The sequence below is a fragment of the Hibiscus syriacus genome, unplaced genomic scaffold (genome assembly GCF_006381635.1).
Source record: "Hibiscus syriacus cultivar Baekdansim isolate YM2019G1 unplaced genomic scaffold, ASM638163v2 tig00117034_pilon, whole genome shotgun sequence".
Classification (NCBI taxonomy): domain Eukaryota; kingdom Viridiplantae; phylum Streptophyta; class Magnoliopsida; order Malvales; family Malvaceae; genus Hibiscus; species Hibiscus syriacus.
This window is the reverse complement of record NW_024063533.1, coordinates 9,026,586-9,044,405: the sequence shown is the minus strand read 5'-3', so window position 1 is coordinate 9,044,405 and position 17,820 is coordinate 9,026,586. Positions and strand designations below refer to the sequence as shown.

Genomic DNA, 17,820 nt, shown 5'->3' with positions numbered 1-17,820 from the left:
ATTGAAAATGGAAATGTTTTATGCTACAAAACCTGACCATATAATCAGCCTTCAAGTCTTCACCACTAATAGTTTCAAAATGTTTTTTAAATTGATTAAAATAACGCTTTAGCCTCGGATTGATGTCTAACTTGATTACTAATTTTATTATATATATATATATATATATATATATATATATATATATATATATATATATTAGAATATTATAAATTGTTTTAAAATGTCCGTGGAATAAAATTATTACAAATCGGGTAATGCTTTTGATGTCTTACTTGGTGATCGTCCATCTTTTGCTTGGTAAAGTATTTTCACTACTCTCCAAGAGTTGCGTGAGGGTTCTTTCCGGTGTATCGGCATCAATAGTTAGGTTCCTATCTATGGGGGGTTGGGGTGGTACATCGCGTCTACACTCTCCAAGAGTTGCGTGATAGCTTTTTCCGGTGTATCGACAGCAATATTTAGGTTCCTGTCTATCAGGGGTTGGGGTTGTACATCGCCTCTACACTTTGGGGACCCTTTTATGATATTGTTTCCCCACCGAACCTTTGCGGTGATTACATGCTACGTAGCTTTCCCTGATGGAATTCTTTGCAGGTTCAGCGGTATTTTTCGTGGTTGATACACAAGTTATTTTGTAGTGCCTTATCTCCACGGTGGAAGCCGACACCCTAATTTGGAGTGGCCACTCATTAGGTTCTTATTCAGTGAGATCGAGGTATAATTGGTTTCTACGCAGTTAGTTTAGTCTGCTCCCAACGTCTCGATTGTGGCTCTTCTTATCACGTTGCTGACCCTGTCTCAAGTTCACATGTTTGGGTGGTGAGCGTCCCATGAGGCGCTCTCTGTTGATAGTCGTTTGTTCCTTACCGGTATATTTGATGGTTGTTGTCTTTGTGGTTCAACGAAGGAAACTGATTCCCATGCATTACATGATTGTGTTGAAGTACGCTTCATCCTTACCTGTGTCGGGTTCATTGTGGGTGATGACTTGCAACACTTCAATTCATTCGGCTCTTGGCTGGAGCACCTTATGGTTTATTGTCCATTTCCCGATTCACAACCCTTTTGGTTCTCCTTTGGAAGATATGATATCGCTGCAATGTGTTATACCACAAGTCTTGTAGATTGCCTGGCTGACAATCGCTTCCGGTGAGGCATTGCAGTTAACATACCTAAATGCCATTTCATTTATCTTGTATGCAGTTGCAGCTTCAACTTCAGTGATGCAGGTGTGTCGCTGGTTAAATCCTCCCCCACGACACTATCAAGATAAACGTTGATGGTGCTTGTCCGAAATGACTGGGCTCTCCGAATGTGGATGTTATAGTGCGCAACAGCTCTAGTTATGTGCTCGTCTGTCGTGCTCTACCGATTCTTGGTTTGTGCAATACAAGCTTTCTAGTAGCTCTGTCACGGAGTTCGTATGACGATTGAGATGAGTTTCCAAGTGATGTGGTCGAGAGTGACTTTTTAAATGTGGATAAGCAGTTTGAGAATCACCATTTGGATAATTGGTTTTGGGATTCTACTTGACCGAGGCACGTTGGTCACTTGATGCGCATCCAAGGGTGACTGTTCGCTATATTTATCGTTAGGCTAATGGCGCAATCCACGCTCTAGCTAACATGTTGCGAACACTTCTGTGCCTTTATATTTTGATAATGTAGTTTCTTCCTACATTGTTGTTTGATTAAAATCCATAATTATAATCACATATTGTTATCATAAGATATGACAAAAAATTAAGTAATCAATTATATTATAAAATCATAAGGTATTAGAAGTATCATAAAAATAAATGTATAAATACTATTAAAGTTGTATTTATAATTTGATGAGAGCCATAGTTATAAGTACATACAATAACTGATTCTTAAATCAACTAGTTATAGTCCCCAAGAAATAGATAATCTCGTATTACTATTATCCTGTCAGATAGTTTATACTTAAGAGAATTTTATCTTCTTAGAATATCACAACCAAATAAAAATTCAAATATTTTAACCTATCAATTAATTCAGATACACTTTCGTAAATCTAATTTATTTGTATTCTTAATGATTTAACATGATTAAATCTTGATTGATTTTTTTCATATTTATTATAATTTAATTCTAACAATTGTAGCTTCCAACACTAATTTTAATTAATGAAGGAACGATTGAATTTGAAAAAAATAATACAAAACATAGAGATTTGAACTTGTCATATAATAATTTTAATTAATTGTAGCTTCTACGATTGTTTTGTTTGCAAATAAAAATACTTTTATCTAGTAGTTCGAGTGATTATAAGATAATATATGTTAAATATTTTTTTATCAAATATTGAAATGCACATACTCTATATATATAAATGTTCAAACACAAATCTTATAAGAAAAAATAATATTCTATTTTATTGTTGAGACTAGTTGATGAATTTATAAAATAAAATAAAATTATTATTATCGCATTTTAATGTTTCTATGTATATATTTATTGAGTATTCATTTAAGCATGGTAAATTTTAATAATGAATAAAATTTTCTTAATTTAATTAAGAGATGTTGATTTAAGTGGTAAACAATTTGATATCACTTAAGTAAGGTCTCGAATTTAAATAATTGTTTATGCAGAAATTTTTTGCTAGAAGATTTACCCACCAAAACAAGTACGCGATGTGGGTAAATTCGGATTAGTAAAGGTGAAGCCTTAGAACTCGGGAGGGCAAAAAAATTCTTAATTTACATATTTTAGAAAAACACATTTAAAAACAACAATGTGCATAAATTAACACTAAATCTCAACTAAATTAACGAAAATGAATACATTTATGTTATCTTGTACAAATAAAGCTGTGATTAAGATCATTTGAATTTCAAACCGGTGGTGCAGGGGGATGGGTATCATTACTTTTATCATCACCAAACGACATAACTTCGGCACCCATTTCCACCACCTCACCAGTCATACAACGCCGACACTTCAACTTCAACAAACCCAAACATCCTCCATGCTTGATTGTATCCAATGGTGTCACCGCCGCCCCCGCCATCGCCCGACGTTGGCTATAAATCCTACCAACAATGCAAGAAAGGACAGCAAGAAACGTCAGAACCGAGATAACTGCAAAGAAAGGTCTTATAGACCCCGACGTCGACGGAGCACTGCTTCCGGTTGCTGCTTGTGCTTGGAAGGGTATTGATGAAAGCGAAGATGCCATTGTAATTGTTTGTATAACATAAGCAAGAAATGACGACGGCTAACAAGGCCATTTATTTAAGAATGGAGAGAATATTCTGAAGAAAAGCTATGGATTTGAACAACTTTAACCGCCCATAAAGAGAGAAAAACTCGAATCCCACATGGAAAGGGAGCTTCCTTGCATCAGAAAGGCATGGTTCTGGTATACTTTAAAAAGGTCCACTTTTCTATTTGCTTCTCATTTGTTCACTTTATTTTTTTTACTTCTAATTTTCTTAAGGGTAAAGTAAACAAATAGTTTGCCAATTAAAAGATATTTTTTGTTGAGTTCAGTGACAGAACTTGATGATAGAGTTTAAAGAATAATTTAAAATTTTAAAAAATTCAGAGGTTTAGTTTATTTTTTTTCCTTTAAAAAAATAGGGTCTAACTAAAAGTTTTAAAATTTTAAGAGGCTTAATGAGAATTTTTAAAAAACAAGGGAGGAGGTTTCATTAAGAACATTAAAATTTTTTAAGTTTAATATGAATTTCTAAAAATTTTGAAGGAGTCAAATTAAAATTTTTGAAATATTTAATGTCTAAATTATATATATTTTTTTAAATTTTGGGGGCCATGGCTCCCACTAGTCCTCTTGTGTTCCGCTATTGGTTGAGTCCCCGACAATTAAAAGTTACAAAATGATCACTCAACTATTTATATATTTCAAACTCATCATTTTTCGTTAAAAATTGACGACAATCTGATCTGGACGTTAACATGCTGACTGAGATATAATAAAATCTTATCTCATAACCGTAAACGACTATTATATCTCAATCAACATGTTAACGCCCAGCTCAGACAACCTTTATTTTTTTAACAAAAAAGGACGAGTTTGGAAAATAATGAATAGTCGAGTAACTATTTTGTAACTTTTAATAGTCGAAGTACTCAACAAAGTAACAACTATAATCAAAAGACAGTTTTATAACTTTTAATAATGTAGAAACTCAACAAATAACATCCTATACTCGGAGGATCATTTATGTACTTTACTTTTTTTAATATATACTTAAAATTGATTACATTTTGAATTAAGATTTGGGGTTAATATACATTTTGGTATCAATATAATTATTTTGAAAATATTATCTATTACAATTTTCAAATATAAATACTAAGAATATCATTTATTATTAGATAATTATATATTTTTATAATATATGGAATAATATTACAGTATTAAATATTTTTATTAAAACAATAAATAATATCATTATTTATTATTAAAATAATAATATCGTTATATATATTGTTGGATTATTGTTCGTAATTGTGGATATATATGTATAATGTATGATGCTTTTACAAAGTATGACACAAAATTAAATGATCAATTATGTTACATTTGTCATAGGTATTAAAGTGTCATAAAAATAATAGTGTTGATTTTTTAAGTTGTATTTATAATTTCATGAGGAGTAGAATTATAAATACTTATATACTAATTTAGTATTTAGTTTATATAAAAAGGTAGTAGTCCCCGATAAATATGTTAACTTGTATTACTCTTATAAAGAGCAAATGTATCTTCTTAGAAGATCACGACCATATTATAAGCGATCTCAATCAATGATTAAGGTATACTTTTGCGTTTAGTATTTTATTCTTGATGATTAACTTGACAGATCTTAGGTTTAATTTTATATTAATAATGTTTTGGTGGTAACATATATTATTAAAATATAAATCAACATGGTTTTGTGTTTAGTATATATAATAATTAGTAAATATTGTTTATATAGTTATTATTGAAATGTTATTTTTTTTACAAGTTTTCAATAATTATTTTTGATTAAAAGTCGGCTGTGTTTTATTAGACAAAGAAACAACAATCATATTTTCTAAAATAAAAGAAGGGCAACAAACAATAAAATCAGAAGGGGCCCGTAAAGGATAAAAGCAAGTAACACAGCCAACTAGTTTCTATCTTGCATGATAGAATGAACGATGAAGGACCATGATAGAAGAAAAAACACAGGGATATGCACAGCAGCAATGGAAAAGTGAATCCCCAAACAAGATGATCCAATAAGTCTACGGTGGATCAAGAAACCACCTGTCATCTGCGGCTATAAGTCGAACGGAAATCGGAGCGTCTTCTACCCAAAAATAGTCAGCTGAACGATAAAGCCCTTCCGTCGCCATTGCACGCACTGCCCTATTACAGCTCCTGGCACAGAACCGAAAGGAACAAAGAGTGAAGGTCCTCGCCAATGTCCGGATATCACGGGTGATTGGTCCTATCTCTGAAAAGTCCAAGTCCTTTGAATTCAATTTGTTAATTAGAGTTTTGGAATCACTTTCAGCTACCACCGAATGGAGGCCGATTTCACTCGCAAATTCCAACACCTGGAGTAAAGCTCTAGCTTCAGCAGCAAAAGCCGTATGCACATGGTTATTGATTTTGTGGCAGGATATGATGATATGACCTTCGGCATCTCTTATCACAACGCCTGAACTAGACCGACATTCTGATGATTTGAATCCTACATCAGCATTAACCTCAAAGATCAGAGGTGGTGGAGGGTCCCAATGTTCTGTCTCAATAATGGAAGGAATGCTTGTCGATGAGATAAGGTTTTTGAATTCCGAATAATAACTCTTGATGAAGACTTCTGCTTTCTCAGGTCTTAGTGAAACTCTTTCATGTACCAACCTATTTCGAGAAAACCATAGAGACCATATAGTAATAATCATACTATGTCGTTTGAAAAGCCATAGTAGCCAATCATTAAAACACAATTGATTAGCAGCATTGGACCATACTAAACCCAAATTGTTCCAAACAGAGCAAGCAAAAGAGCAATCACGGCTTGCATGTAACACATCTTCATTTTGTGTTTGACACCGAGGACAGGTAGGATTCGAGACCACACGTTTAATAAGTAAATTGTGCATTGTTGGGGCATAATTTTTAGTAAGCCTCCAAGCTAGAATCTTTAATTTTTCTGGACAAGTGGAATCCAAATATAATTATAAATGTTTTCAATCGGCAGTGGGGGTGTGGTAGTGTTAACAAGCAGTTTATAACCACTGCGATACCGAGTAAATGCCAGACTTTTCTCCCTTCCATACTAGAAGATCAGGTTGAGGGTACAATGGCAGTTGAATTTGTAGGATAGAATTTGCTTCATCAATGGTGAATATCGAGCGAACCAATGACTCATTCCAGCCCCTTAAATTAGGCTCTAGAAGATCAGAAACAACGTTCATGTGAGCCACTCTAGCAGAAGAAACACGACTAGCAGGAGTAGAGGGGAGCCAATAATCGTTCTATATTGGAATAGAATGTCCCGAACTCAAATAATTGTCGAGTGCTCCAAATACTTCACCATATTAGCGAAGGGGAAGAACCTGTTGGAAATAAAACACTCACACAAACAACTTTTATTGAAACTCAAACAAATATTACAAGAGTACTCTCACTCAAAAACAAGAACTACAACTCACTCTTATAAGACTTTGCTTCTTCACTCACTTAGAAGCTCTTAATTTTTCTTGATGCTTAAAACTAAAATGGGAAGGGGTATTTATACTACTCAAGAACAATCCTACACCACACAAATAAACTAATTTAAACCATTACAAATATCTAACTTTCACCTAACTAAATTGATGTAAGCAATGACATCATTAATTAAATGATGTAAGCAATGACATCTTTAATTAAATGATGTAAGTAATGACATCAATTTAGTTTGGGTTTGGGTTTAAGCTCCCATAATGGATCAAGTTTATGATCCAACACCCTCCCTTAAACTTGATCTCGTGACTCCTAGTAGGTTCCTTAATCTTAAGAAGTCTTCGCTGGTCAGTGGCTTGGTAAAAATATCAGCAACTTGATCTTGTGACTTCACATATTCAACTTCCACATCTTTTATTGCAACACACTCCCTTATATAGTGGTAGCGAATATCAATGTGCTTGCTTCGATCATGGAATACTGGATTCTTCGCTAAGGCAATGACTGACTTGTTGTCGACACAAACCTTGGTAGGCTCTTCTTGTATCAAACCAATCTCCTTCAATAGATTTCTAAGCCAAATTGCATGACAAACACATGAGGTAGCAGCAACATATTCCGCTTCACAAGTGGACAATGTGACAATCGGTTGTTTCTTTGACATCCATGTGAATGCAATATCTCCCATGAAAAATACGAATCCAGTAGTGCTCCTTCGATTATCTATGTCTCCACCCCAATCACTGTCGCTATATCCAACAAGCTTGTAATCATTAGAAACTGAATAGAACAAGCCAAAGTCAATTGTACCTTTCAGATAGCGAAGAATTCTCTTTGCAGCTTTAAAATGGGTGGTTGTTGGGGATTCCATGTAGCGACTAACCAATCCAACTGCGTGAAGAATATCGGGTCTCGTGCAAGTTAGATAGCGTAGACTTCCTACCAAACTTTTGAAGAATGTTGGATCTACACTTTCGCCTTCTTTATGCTTGGTCATCTTGATCCCGTATTCTGTCGGTGTGCTTATTGGCTTACAGTTCTCCATCTTGAACTTCTTCAGTATCTCCTTTGCATAGCTTTCCTGTGAAATGAAAATTCCATCATTTTGTTGCTTAACTTCAATGCCAAGGTAGTACGCCATGAGCCCCATGTCTGTCATCTCGAATTCTTTCATCATCACATCCTTGAATTCATTAAACATGCTTGGGTTGCTTCCAGTGAAGATCAAATCGTCCACGTAGAGGCACACGATCAAAATATCTTCATCTTTGATCTTGATATATAGAGCATGCTCGTAGGGACATTTGTTGAAACCATTCTCTTGGAAGTACTTGTCGATTCGGCTATTCCATGCCCTTGGTGCTTGTTTTAGCCCGTAAAGAGCCTTCTTCAACTTCAACACCTTGTCTTCATGCCCTTTGACTTCATAGCCTGATGGTTGCTGAATGTAAAGTTCCTCTTCAAGAACTCCATTTAGGAAGGCGGACTTTACATCCATCTGTTGTATCTTCCACTTGTTTTGAGCTGCCAAAGAAATGATTAGTCTGATAGTCTCCAATCGAGCAACAGGAGCAAATACCTCATCATAGTCAATTCCAGCCTTTTGACTATAGCCTTTAGCAACTAGCCTCGCCTTGTGCCTTTCAATCTCTCCTTTGGCATTTTGCTTTGTTTTGTACACCCATTTGACACCTATCACCTTATGTCCCTTGGGAAGTGAGGTAAGTTCCCATGTGTCATTCTTCTCGATGGCCTTGATTTCTTCGTCCATCGCATCTCTCCATTTCTTTTCTTGTACCGCTTCTTGAAAGCTCACTTGTTCACAATCGGCAAACAAACAAAATAATGTAAGATTATATTGTCGTTCAGTTACCTCATAGAGATCTCTAAGGCTTCTTGTGCGTTGCACAACTCTTTCACTTTGACTCCCACTTGATGATGATGAAGGTGATGAGTCTCCTTGAGTGGTTGATGTTGGTGAAGTGGGTGGAGTTGCAAGCTCTTGTTGAGATTCATCTAGTTGCTCCCTCATTGTCTGCTCATCTTCTTCAAACAGAGGAAAGAAATTGAAGTCATCTGTATGAGAGTTAAAATCCCATTCTCCTTCTTCGTTGAAGACCACATCTCGACTAATCACAAACTTCTTATTGTCTGGATTGTACAACTTGTAGCCCTTCGAATTAGCATCATAGCCGATGAAGATAAAACTCTCGCTTTTATCATCAAGCTTCGTTCTTCTCTCGTCTGGTACGTGAACATGGGCTATACTTCCAAAAGTTCTCAAGTGGGAAATGCCAGGCTTTCTTCCACTCCATGCCTCTTGCGGTGTCTTTCCCCATACACTTTTTGTTAGAGATCGATTTGACAAGTAGACTGCACACGATATTGCTTCCGCCCAAAATTCTTTGGGTAGTTTCTTGCTTTTGAGCATGCTTCGTGCCATGTCGAGGATTGTTCTATTCTTTCTTTCTGCCACACCATTTTGCTGGGGGGATCTAGGAACTGTCATTGGTCGACGAATTCCATTTGCTTCACAGAACTCTTGAAACTCCCTGGAAGTAAATTCTCCACCTCGATCGGATCTCATGGCTTTTGATCTTTCTACCGCTTTCTCTCTCCACTGCTGCTTTGAACTTCTTGAAGACTTCAAAAACTTCTGACTTCTGTTTCAAGAAATATACCCAGGTTTTTCTTGAAAAATCATCAATGAAGAGAAGAAAATAGTTATTGTTACTGAGAGAGCTTGGCTTGATCGGTCCACACACACATCGGTATGGATGAGCTCAAGTGGCTTCTTAGCTCTTGTCTCTGACTCCTTTGGAAAGCTTTTCCTGAATTGTTTCCCGACTAGACACCCTTCACAGAGCTGGTCAGGATGGTTGATGTGAGGTAGTCCTTTCACCATCTCCTTCTTAGATAATAGCTCTAGACCTCCAAAATTGAGATGCCCAAATCGAAGATGCCAAAGCCATGATGCATCTTTGTAGCAAGCTTTCAGGCACTTTGCAACATCATTTTGTATGTTGATCAAGAACATTCTATTCTTTGACATCGGCACTTTAGCAATGAAGTTATTCTTATCATCTTTTATAGAAAGATTATAATTATTTATATGAATATCATAACCTTTCTCTACCAGTTGCCCTAAACTTAAAATGTTACTTTTCATATTGGGCACATAGTAGACATTTGAAATAAATTGATGTCTCCCATCTTTCAAACGGATAAGAATGTTACCTCTCCCTTTCACTGCTATTGTGGAATCATCTCCAAACGAAACATTTCCACTTACTGACTCGTCTAGCTCCACAAACATGTCTTTCCTTCCACACATGTGATTGCTTGCACCACTGTCAAGATACCAGGAATTTGCTTGGCCACCATCAGTTTCCTTGCGTGCTAGAAGAAGAGTTTCTTTGCCATCTGTCTTTTCCTCCACGTAATTGGCCTTCTCCTCAATTTTGTTGTTGGGAGCTCTACATTCTGAAGCATAATGCCCAAATTTTTGACAATTATAACATCGAATTTGAGATTTGTCATACTTTGAGTTTGGATTAATTCTTCCACGGCCTCGTGTTGAGCTTTCTCCTTTCTCATAGTTATTGTTGGAATTGTTATTGTTGTAATTCCAGCCTCGTCCACGACCTCGACTTCCACCTCGTCCATGGCCTCTACCTCTGCCTTGGCCACGTTGGTTTCTATCATTGCGTTGGCTCTCATGCATATCCTTGAGTTGCAGCTTGAGGAGTTGCTCAGTAAACTCATGCTTCTTTTTATGCTTCTCTTCGTATGCTTGCAATGATCCTTGGAGCTGTTCGATCTTCATTTCTCCCAAGTCTTTAGTTTCTTCAATCGTCACGACGATGTGCTCAAATTTGGGATCCAACGAACGGAGTATCTTCTCTATTATCCTCACATCGTCTAATTTTTCACCATTTTTTTAATTGATTAGAAACAGCTACTACTCTTGAGAAATAATCTGAAATAGACTCAGATGCTTTCATGTTTAAGGATTCGAATTCACCTCTTAATGTTTGGAGACGAACCTTCTTCACTTGCTCGGATCCTTTGTAAGAGGTTTGCAGCTTCTCCCACGCTTCCTTGCTAGAGCTTGCACTTGAAATCTTTTCAAAACCATCATCATCTAATGCTTGATAGATGAGGTAGAGAGCCTTCTTGTCTCTCTTTCTTGAATCCTTCAAAGTTGTCTTTTGATCTGGTGTAAGAGTAGCAAAAGCATCATCATCCGCAGGCTCGTTATAGCCTTTCTCTATGATATCCCACACATCTTGTGATCCAAGAAGTGCCTTCATTTTGATACTCCAATTGTCGTAGTTGTTGTTGAGTGTCAGAACTTGGAATGGTGCCATACCATTTGCCATATCTCTCAATATAATGAGATTTTGTAAAATCCGATTGCACGGATGAATCCGGAACGATGAAAAAAACTTTGGAGGGACTTGGACAACTCGGTCAAGGGCTCCAACTCGGCTGACTCGGCTCAACTCGGTGAGTCAACTCGATTTTCTGGCAGCAGTCTTCCGGCGGTGCGTGGCGGTGCGTCAGAACTCAGATTGAGAAAATTCTGGCGGTGTCGTATTCCTCTCGTCGAGACCTTCGATCTTTCCAACTCTCTCTGATGCCACTTTGTTGGAAATAAAACACTCACACAAACAACTTTTATTGAAACTCAAACAAATATTACAAGAGTACTCTCACTCAAAAACAAGAACTACAACTCACTCTTATAAGACTTTGCTTCTTCACTCACTTAGAAGCTCTTAATTTTTCTTGATGCTTAAAACTAAAATGGGAAGGGGTATTTATACTACTCAAGAACAATCCTACACCACACAAATAAACTAATTTAAACCATTACAAATTCAACAAATATCTAACTCTCACCTAACTAAATTGATGTAAGCAATGACATCATTAATTAAATGATGTAAGCAATGACATCTTTAATTAAATGATGTAAGTAATGACATCAATTTAGTTTGGGTTTGGGTTTAGGCTCCCATAATGGATCAAGTTTATGATCCAACAGAACCGAGAGTTGCCTTTAAGAAAGTTGTGCTTGGGTAATACTTCGCACGAATAATCCTTGCTGCCAATGAACCAGGATTAACTAATCATCTCCATCCCTGCTTTGCTAAAAGAGCGATGTTAAATTTTCCCAAGTCTCGAAAACCCATCCCGCCATTGCTCTTTAAATTATAAAGTTCAGACCAGGTACACCAATGTATACCTTTCTTTGAAGCCGACTTTTGCCACCAGAATCTCGTGATTAAAGCCTTCAATTCCCTGCAAAACGTTATAGGTAGCAAGAAACAAGACATTGCATAGTGGGGAATATCTTGAAGCACCGATTTGATAAAGACCTCTTTTCCCTCAGCCGACAAATTGTTTGTGTTCCAACCTTGAGTTCTAACAGCACATTTATCTTTTAGATATCGAAACGCCAACTTCTTGTTACACCCAACAACAGCAGGTAAACCCATGTATGTTTCCGGGCAAGTAATTTCGGCAACCTCCAAAATGCTACAGAAAAAGGACCTTTATTGGCAGGAACATTTGTGCTAAAATAACCATGGGATTTTTCAAAATTCATCAACTGTCCAGAGCAATTTGCGTAGAGTTGCAATAGGGTCTTCAGATTCTGAGCACCTTCAGGAGAAGCTTCTCCAAACACAAGACTATCATCAACGAACAATAGATGAGTAACAAGTGGGGCGCCACGAACGATTCTTGTTCACCTAAGAGTACCAAGGTGTAACGCCCTGCCAAAAAGAGATGATAGTCCTTCTCCGCATAACAAGAAGAGATATGGGCTCAAAGGACAACCTTGTCTGAGTCCCCTAGAAGGCAGGTAGCGATCACTAACCACTCCATTGATCCCCACAGAGTAGGAGACAGTGGATAGACAATTCATGATTTTGGTTATCCAAGTTATCGAGAATCCCAATTTGCGCATAGCATCTTTAAGGAAAGACCATTTGACTCGATCAGATGCTTTGCTCATATCAAGTTTTAGAGCAAATGAATCGTTTTTTCCCACACGATGTTTTTGAAAAGAGCGAAGAATCTCATAGGCAGCAATTACATTATCCGTGATTAAACACCCCGGTACAAATGCACCCTGAGCCTCGTCTATACACCTTGGCAACACTAACTTGAAACGGTTGGATAACATTTTGGATATAATTTTGTAAAGCACATTACAGAGGCTTATTGGCCGAAGTTGGTTCATGGATCTCGTATTTTGTACCTTAGGGATTCGGAATATGTGGGTATGATTAATGTATGACATTGGAAATTCACCTCGAAGTACCCTAATGTAGTAGGAAGAGATATCAGCTCCAATAATATTTCAATAGCGTTTGTAGAAAACAGCGCCAAGGCCGTCCTCACCTGACGCCTTCAAAGGACTCATGGACTTCAAAGCATCCAACACTTTCTCTATGGAGAATTCTCATAACAGCTCTTGATCGATCCATATTCTCCAGGATATCCAAAGGGTCTGCAGTACCCGTAGATGAAAAAAAGAGTAAGAAATAGTCCATAGCAATATTTCGAATCTCAGCATCATCCTCATGTTGTACCCCATCTTCAGTAACGAGGTTCTGAATTCTATTTTTTCGGCGTCTTTTGCTGGCAAATCTATGGAAAAAGCTGGTGTTTCGGTCACCATTTTTGAGCCAGTTGGCTCGAGCTCTTTGCTCCCAATAGAGCTCCTCCTTGTCTAACTCAGCATTCAATGAAATTTTAGTGTCCAAGAGCTCACCAGGAATGTCATCTGTAGCACGCTGATTGCTAAGAAAATCATTCCTCTTCTGAAGGTCTATTACTGTAAACTTTTTCTCCCTCTTTATCGTCTTAAACAATCTATCGAAACCGTAACTTACTATCTTCAACTTCTCTGGTACAGTACCTACAGCAGTTTCCCACAAAACACGAACTTACGATTCGCAAGAATGCTCCAAAAGCTAACAATCTGAAATGCCAAATCCGATTTGCATATGGAGAATCGGAACAAGTTTGCACAAGGATTGGACAATGGTCCGAGAATGAGTGAGATAAGTGATGCACTTGGAAATTCGAAAACAAATTCAACCATGAATAATTTGCAACTCCACGGTCCAGTCTCTCACGGATATTATTCGCAGCTATACACCCCCGCTCCCAAGTGTACCAATTGCCCTTGTATCCTAAGTAATCTAGAGCACAATCTGAGAGAACATTTCTAAAGTTTTCCATTTGCCATTCGCTCCTTGGGAGACCTCCTTTTTTCTCAGACAACCTGATAATTTCATTAAAGTCGCCTGTCAGTCTGTCACACACCAAGGAATTTGAGGACAGTCGTTTAGTTACCGCAGAAGATTCCAAGACGCTTGTCGATTGCTAACTCAGGTGCACCATAGAAGCTGGTAAATCTCCATGTACACCCATTAGAATCTGCATCAATCATAATATCTATATGTCGGGCAGAATGAGATCAAAGCGAAACAGAAATATCATCCTTCCAACAAACTGATAAACCACCGCTGCTTCCAATCGAACCTATATCAATACCATTTATATAGCCACAAAAACAACGAACACGTTCCATCTTCGAACTCTGTAGTTTAGTTTCAATCAGGAAAACTACAGACGGGGATAAATCTCGCAACATAAAGCGGAGACATTTCACCGTTCGGGTCATCCCCAAACCCTGAATGTTCCAGCATGAGAGCCTCATTATGAGTGGCTGGCCAACTGATTGGGGCCTGCCGATGTTGAGGAGAATGTGCCATTTGAATCAACTTGAGGTGAAACTGTTGGCAAATTTTCAAGGTGACGAGGACGTTTGAAGCTGTCTAAATGAGCAAGTGGGCTTTCTTCTTCAGTACCATGCATTGCAATATCAAAACCATCGTTATGATTAATGATGATTGGGCCCACCTGTGGGTCCAAAGTTTGAGGAACCTGGTATTGACCTGGCACTTGAGTTTGGAGACTAGTATCATCTTTTCTTCCAATATCAACGATGGCATTAATGGGTAAATCTTTCTCTTTGGACTTTACATTTGTACGCATGGCTGTATTATTTGCATGCATGGATTGACCTTGAATTGACGTGCGTGAAAAAGGGTGATTGTAATCAGATCCCCTAAACCCCGCATCAAAGATAGGCGAGAAAGACGGGGCATCACTGCCTTCCCCCCGTAGCAATCTGCAATGGTTCGGAGCCGCCCTACTCGGTGGAACCCTTAAGGAAGCATCCAAACCCAATTGAAGATCTTGTCCTCCTTCAGTGAAATGTAGCGGATAGTAGCTTTCACCATGACCTAATATTCCACATAAGAAACAAAAAAATGTCGGTCTATCATACTCGAACCTGACGAAATGGTGTTTTCCATTAGAAAGAATCAACTTTTTCTTTCGCTTGAGAGCGACTCTAATATCAACACGAACGCGAATTCTCATAACTCTTCTATATCCAACAGATGTTGACGAGGAATCATACTCGAGGAAATAGCCGATGAAATCTCCCATAACCTTAGCCACTTTACTCGACATAAAGTCGATGGGAATATCATGAATATGTACCTAGAAATTCACATAGGGTAATGGAACCATCAAAGAATCTTCATCATCTTTTAGTCTATGAAGGATCAGAAGATGAGAGTTAAAGTTCCATGGACTATCTTTCTCAATTCTTTCGATGTCAACGATATGATCGAATCGAAAGAGATATCTACCTTCCCCTAACTCTGAAATAGAAATTCCGCCTGGGGGTCTCCATAGATTACCTAAGGTAGATCACATAGAAGGGAAGCTAATAATACTTGAAGTTAAAAGAGCCAACAAAACAATAAACCAGAGAGGAATGAGAGTCAGTCTCTTCTAGGTCGATTTGAACGCCATCATTCTTCTCGCCATCAATGGAAAGACCTGCCATTTCTTATTCAATGTCTACCATAAGGGAACTTGGAAAAACCAGAAGAAGATCAAGAGTACGTGCCGCACGAGCATAATTTTTTGTTGTTGGATGTGGCCCAGTTTTCCTACAACTTGCAACAGAGTGAGGTGACAAACCAGAGTCCGTTCGAGATCGTGATCGGGCAACAACAGTTGACACTAACATTGTTGTTATCAAGTATGATGGGCCGATACCAGTAGCACAAAAGTTTGCCAAGGAGTGGCAAGAGCATCATGACTTAGCCCGTGCTTGTTTGCACAAGGCGGGAAAGCAAACCAAGAAGTGGGTTGACTGAAAGTACAAGGGCGTGAACTTTGAATTTGGTGAATGTTTTGCACAACCCAAATATTCACAAAGGGCTTGTATGGAGATATGAGGGTATGATCCGAGTTGTGAAGCAGGTAGACTCTATGGCCTACAGATTGGAGTTGCTTCTAACCATCTGAGCTCATCCTATGCTCCATGTTAGCTTACTCAAGTCGTACCATCAAGATGAGGAGGACCCCGACTGAAGTAAGGCACACCAAGCACCAGTCGAAGTGAAGGTATCCTATGACAAAAAGGTTAAAGACATTAAGGAGGAAAGAGTTATTCGACGACCAGGACATTGCCCGAGGAATGAGTACGTTGTTTTGTGGAAGGGACTTCCTGAGAGTGAAGGGAGTTGGGAGCATGCCGAGAGACATTGGAAATTCAAATCCATGATAGACCAATATCATTCAAGGCGAGTGACGAGGGCGTCACCGAAACTAGTGGGGGAGCATGTCATAGACCGCGAGCCCATAACCGATGCCACGATAACACAAGAAGCCCAAGACTACTTGGTTGGCGTTTTGGGCCTTTCCACATCCATCCAGATTGCCCCATTCCACGGAGATGAAGAGCTTGGCATGATTATGGCAAGTAGATCATTTGGTTAATGCATAATCATCCTATTGTTTTTTCCATAATCCTTGTAATCTTCCATTTAAGACATATTCTTAATAGCTTGATGTAGTTTCCTTAGAGAGAGTGTGTAGATATGATTACCCTAGATTGTGGGATTGTATATATGGACTGTTTATGTACTTAGATCTTAGCCGTTCATTGAGGGGAGCCTCCACTATAAATAGAGGTCTCTCCTCCTCATTTGTATTCATTTTTCATTTTGAGAAATCACAAAGCATTTTCTCAAACTCTCTTGTCTTTGTTCTTATGCTTGCTAAGTTCTCTAGAAAAGTCATTTTCTTCCGTTGGGATCTAAGCATCTTTGCTTGGATTGTAACATCCCAAAAGAGGGCTAGTGACTAAAATGCAAATTCTGAAAAATTTGTGCTTAATTTCAAAATAAGTTAAAAGTTTAGGGACTTAATTGGAAATATTTTGTGAAGGATGATTTAGTAAAGATTGAAAGAAAGAAGGGTAAAATGGTTATTTGACAAGAAAGATTTTTTATCTTTCTTTTGTAGGCTATATAACACGTGGGAGATGAGGAATGAAGGAAAAAGTTTTCAGAGTTCTCTTCTTCTCATTTCTTCTTCATACGTGAAGGACCAAGCAAAGGTAAGTTTTCTATATGGTTAATTTCTTGTTGAATTTTTGAGTTGGTTAGGATCATTAGATAATACTTAAGCTTAAAGACAGCTTAAGTCAACTTTAATTCAAAGGATTAAGAAGTTAAGAGAGATTAAAGATTTAGAGTTTTTGAATGAAAACTTGGAATAGAGTTGATAAGTGGAATTTAAAACTAAATTTGACTTGTCAATGGTTGAATAAGAGATATGAAGTGATAAAATTGAATTTAGAACATGTTGAAAATTGAGTTTAATTCTTGAATTCCATGAGGATGTAGGATTTTGAGGTTTAAGATGTGATAAATGGGTATTAATGAGTTTAAGCATGTGTATGTGAGTTAAGAATATGATAGGGGATGAAACATGAAGTGTTTAAGTAGATTTGGAGTGATTTTCGGGCTTAAAAGTGAATTATGGGCAAGGGGGTATCGGTACACATTCATCAGGTATCGATACCTCAAAAGTAAAAATTCAGAAAGAAATTCAAAGGGTACCGATACCCCCTTGAAATGAAAGGTTATCGAATGTAATATAGGTATCGATACCTAGGCAGTGTACCGATACCTCAATGAAGGGATGTATCGATACCCTATAGAGGTACAAATA

At 37.6% G+C, this 17,820-nt stretch overlaps 1 protein-coding gene across 1 annotated transcript; it reads right to left on the bottom strand.

The window, feature by feature from the left end:
* Positions 1-2,825: 2,825 nt before the first annotated feature.
* LOC120196746 lies at positions 2,826-3,208 on the bottom strand. Its single transcript, XM_039198475.1, has one exon. It carries the CDS (start codon positions 3,205-3,207, stop codon positions 2,863-2,865), a length of 345 nt encoding a protein of 114 aa, XP_039054406.1. The 5' UTR covers position 3,208; the 3' UTR covers positions 2,826-2,862.
* Positions 3,209-17,820: the final 14,612 nt, after the last annotated feature.

Excerpts from the sequence above, each read along its gene's own strand:
- LOC120196746 (XM_039198475.1), bottom strand. The coding sequence starts at position 3,207 with ATGGCATCTTCGCTTTCATCAATACCCTTCCAAGCACAAGCAGCAACC.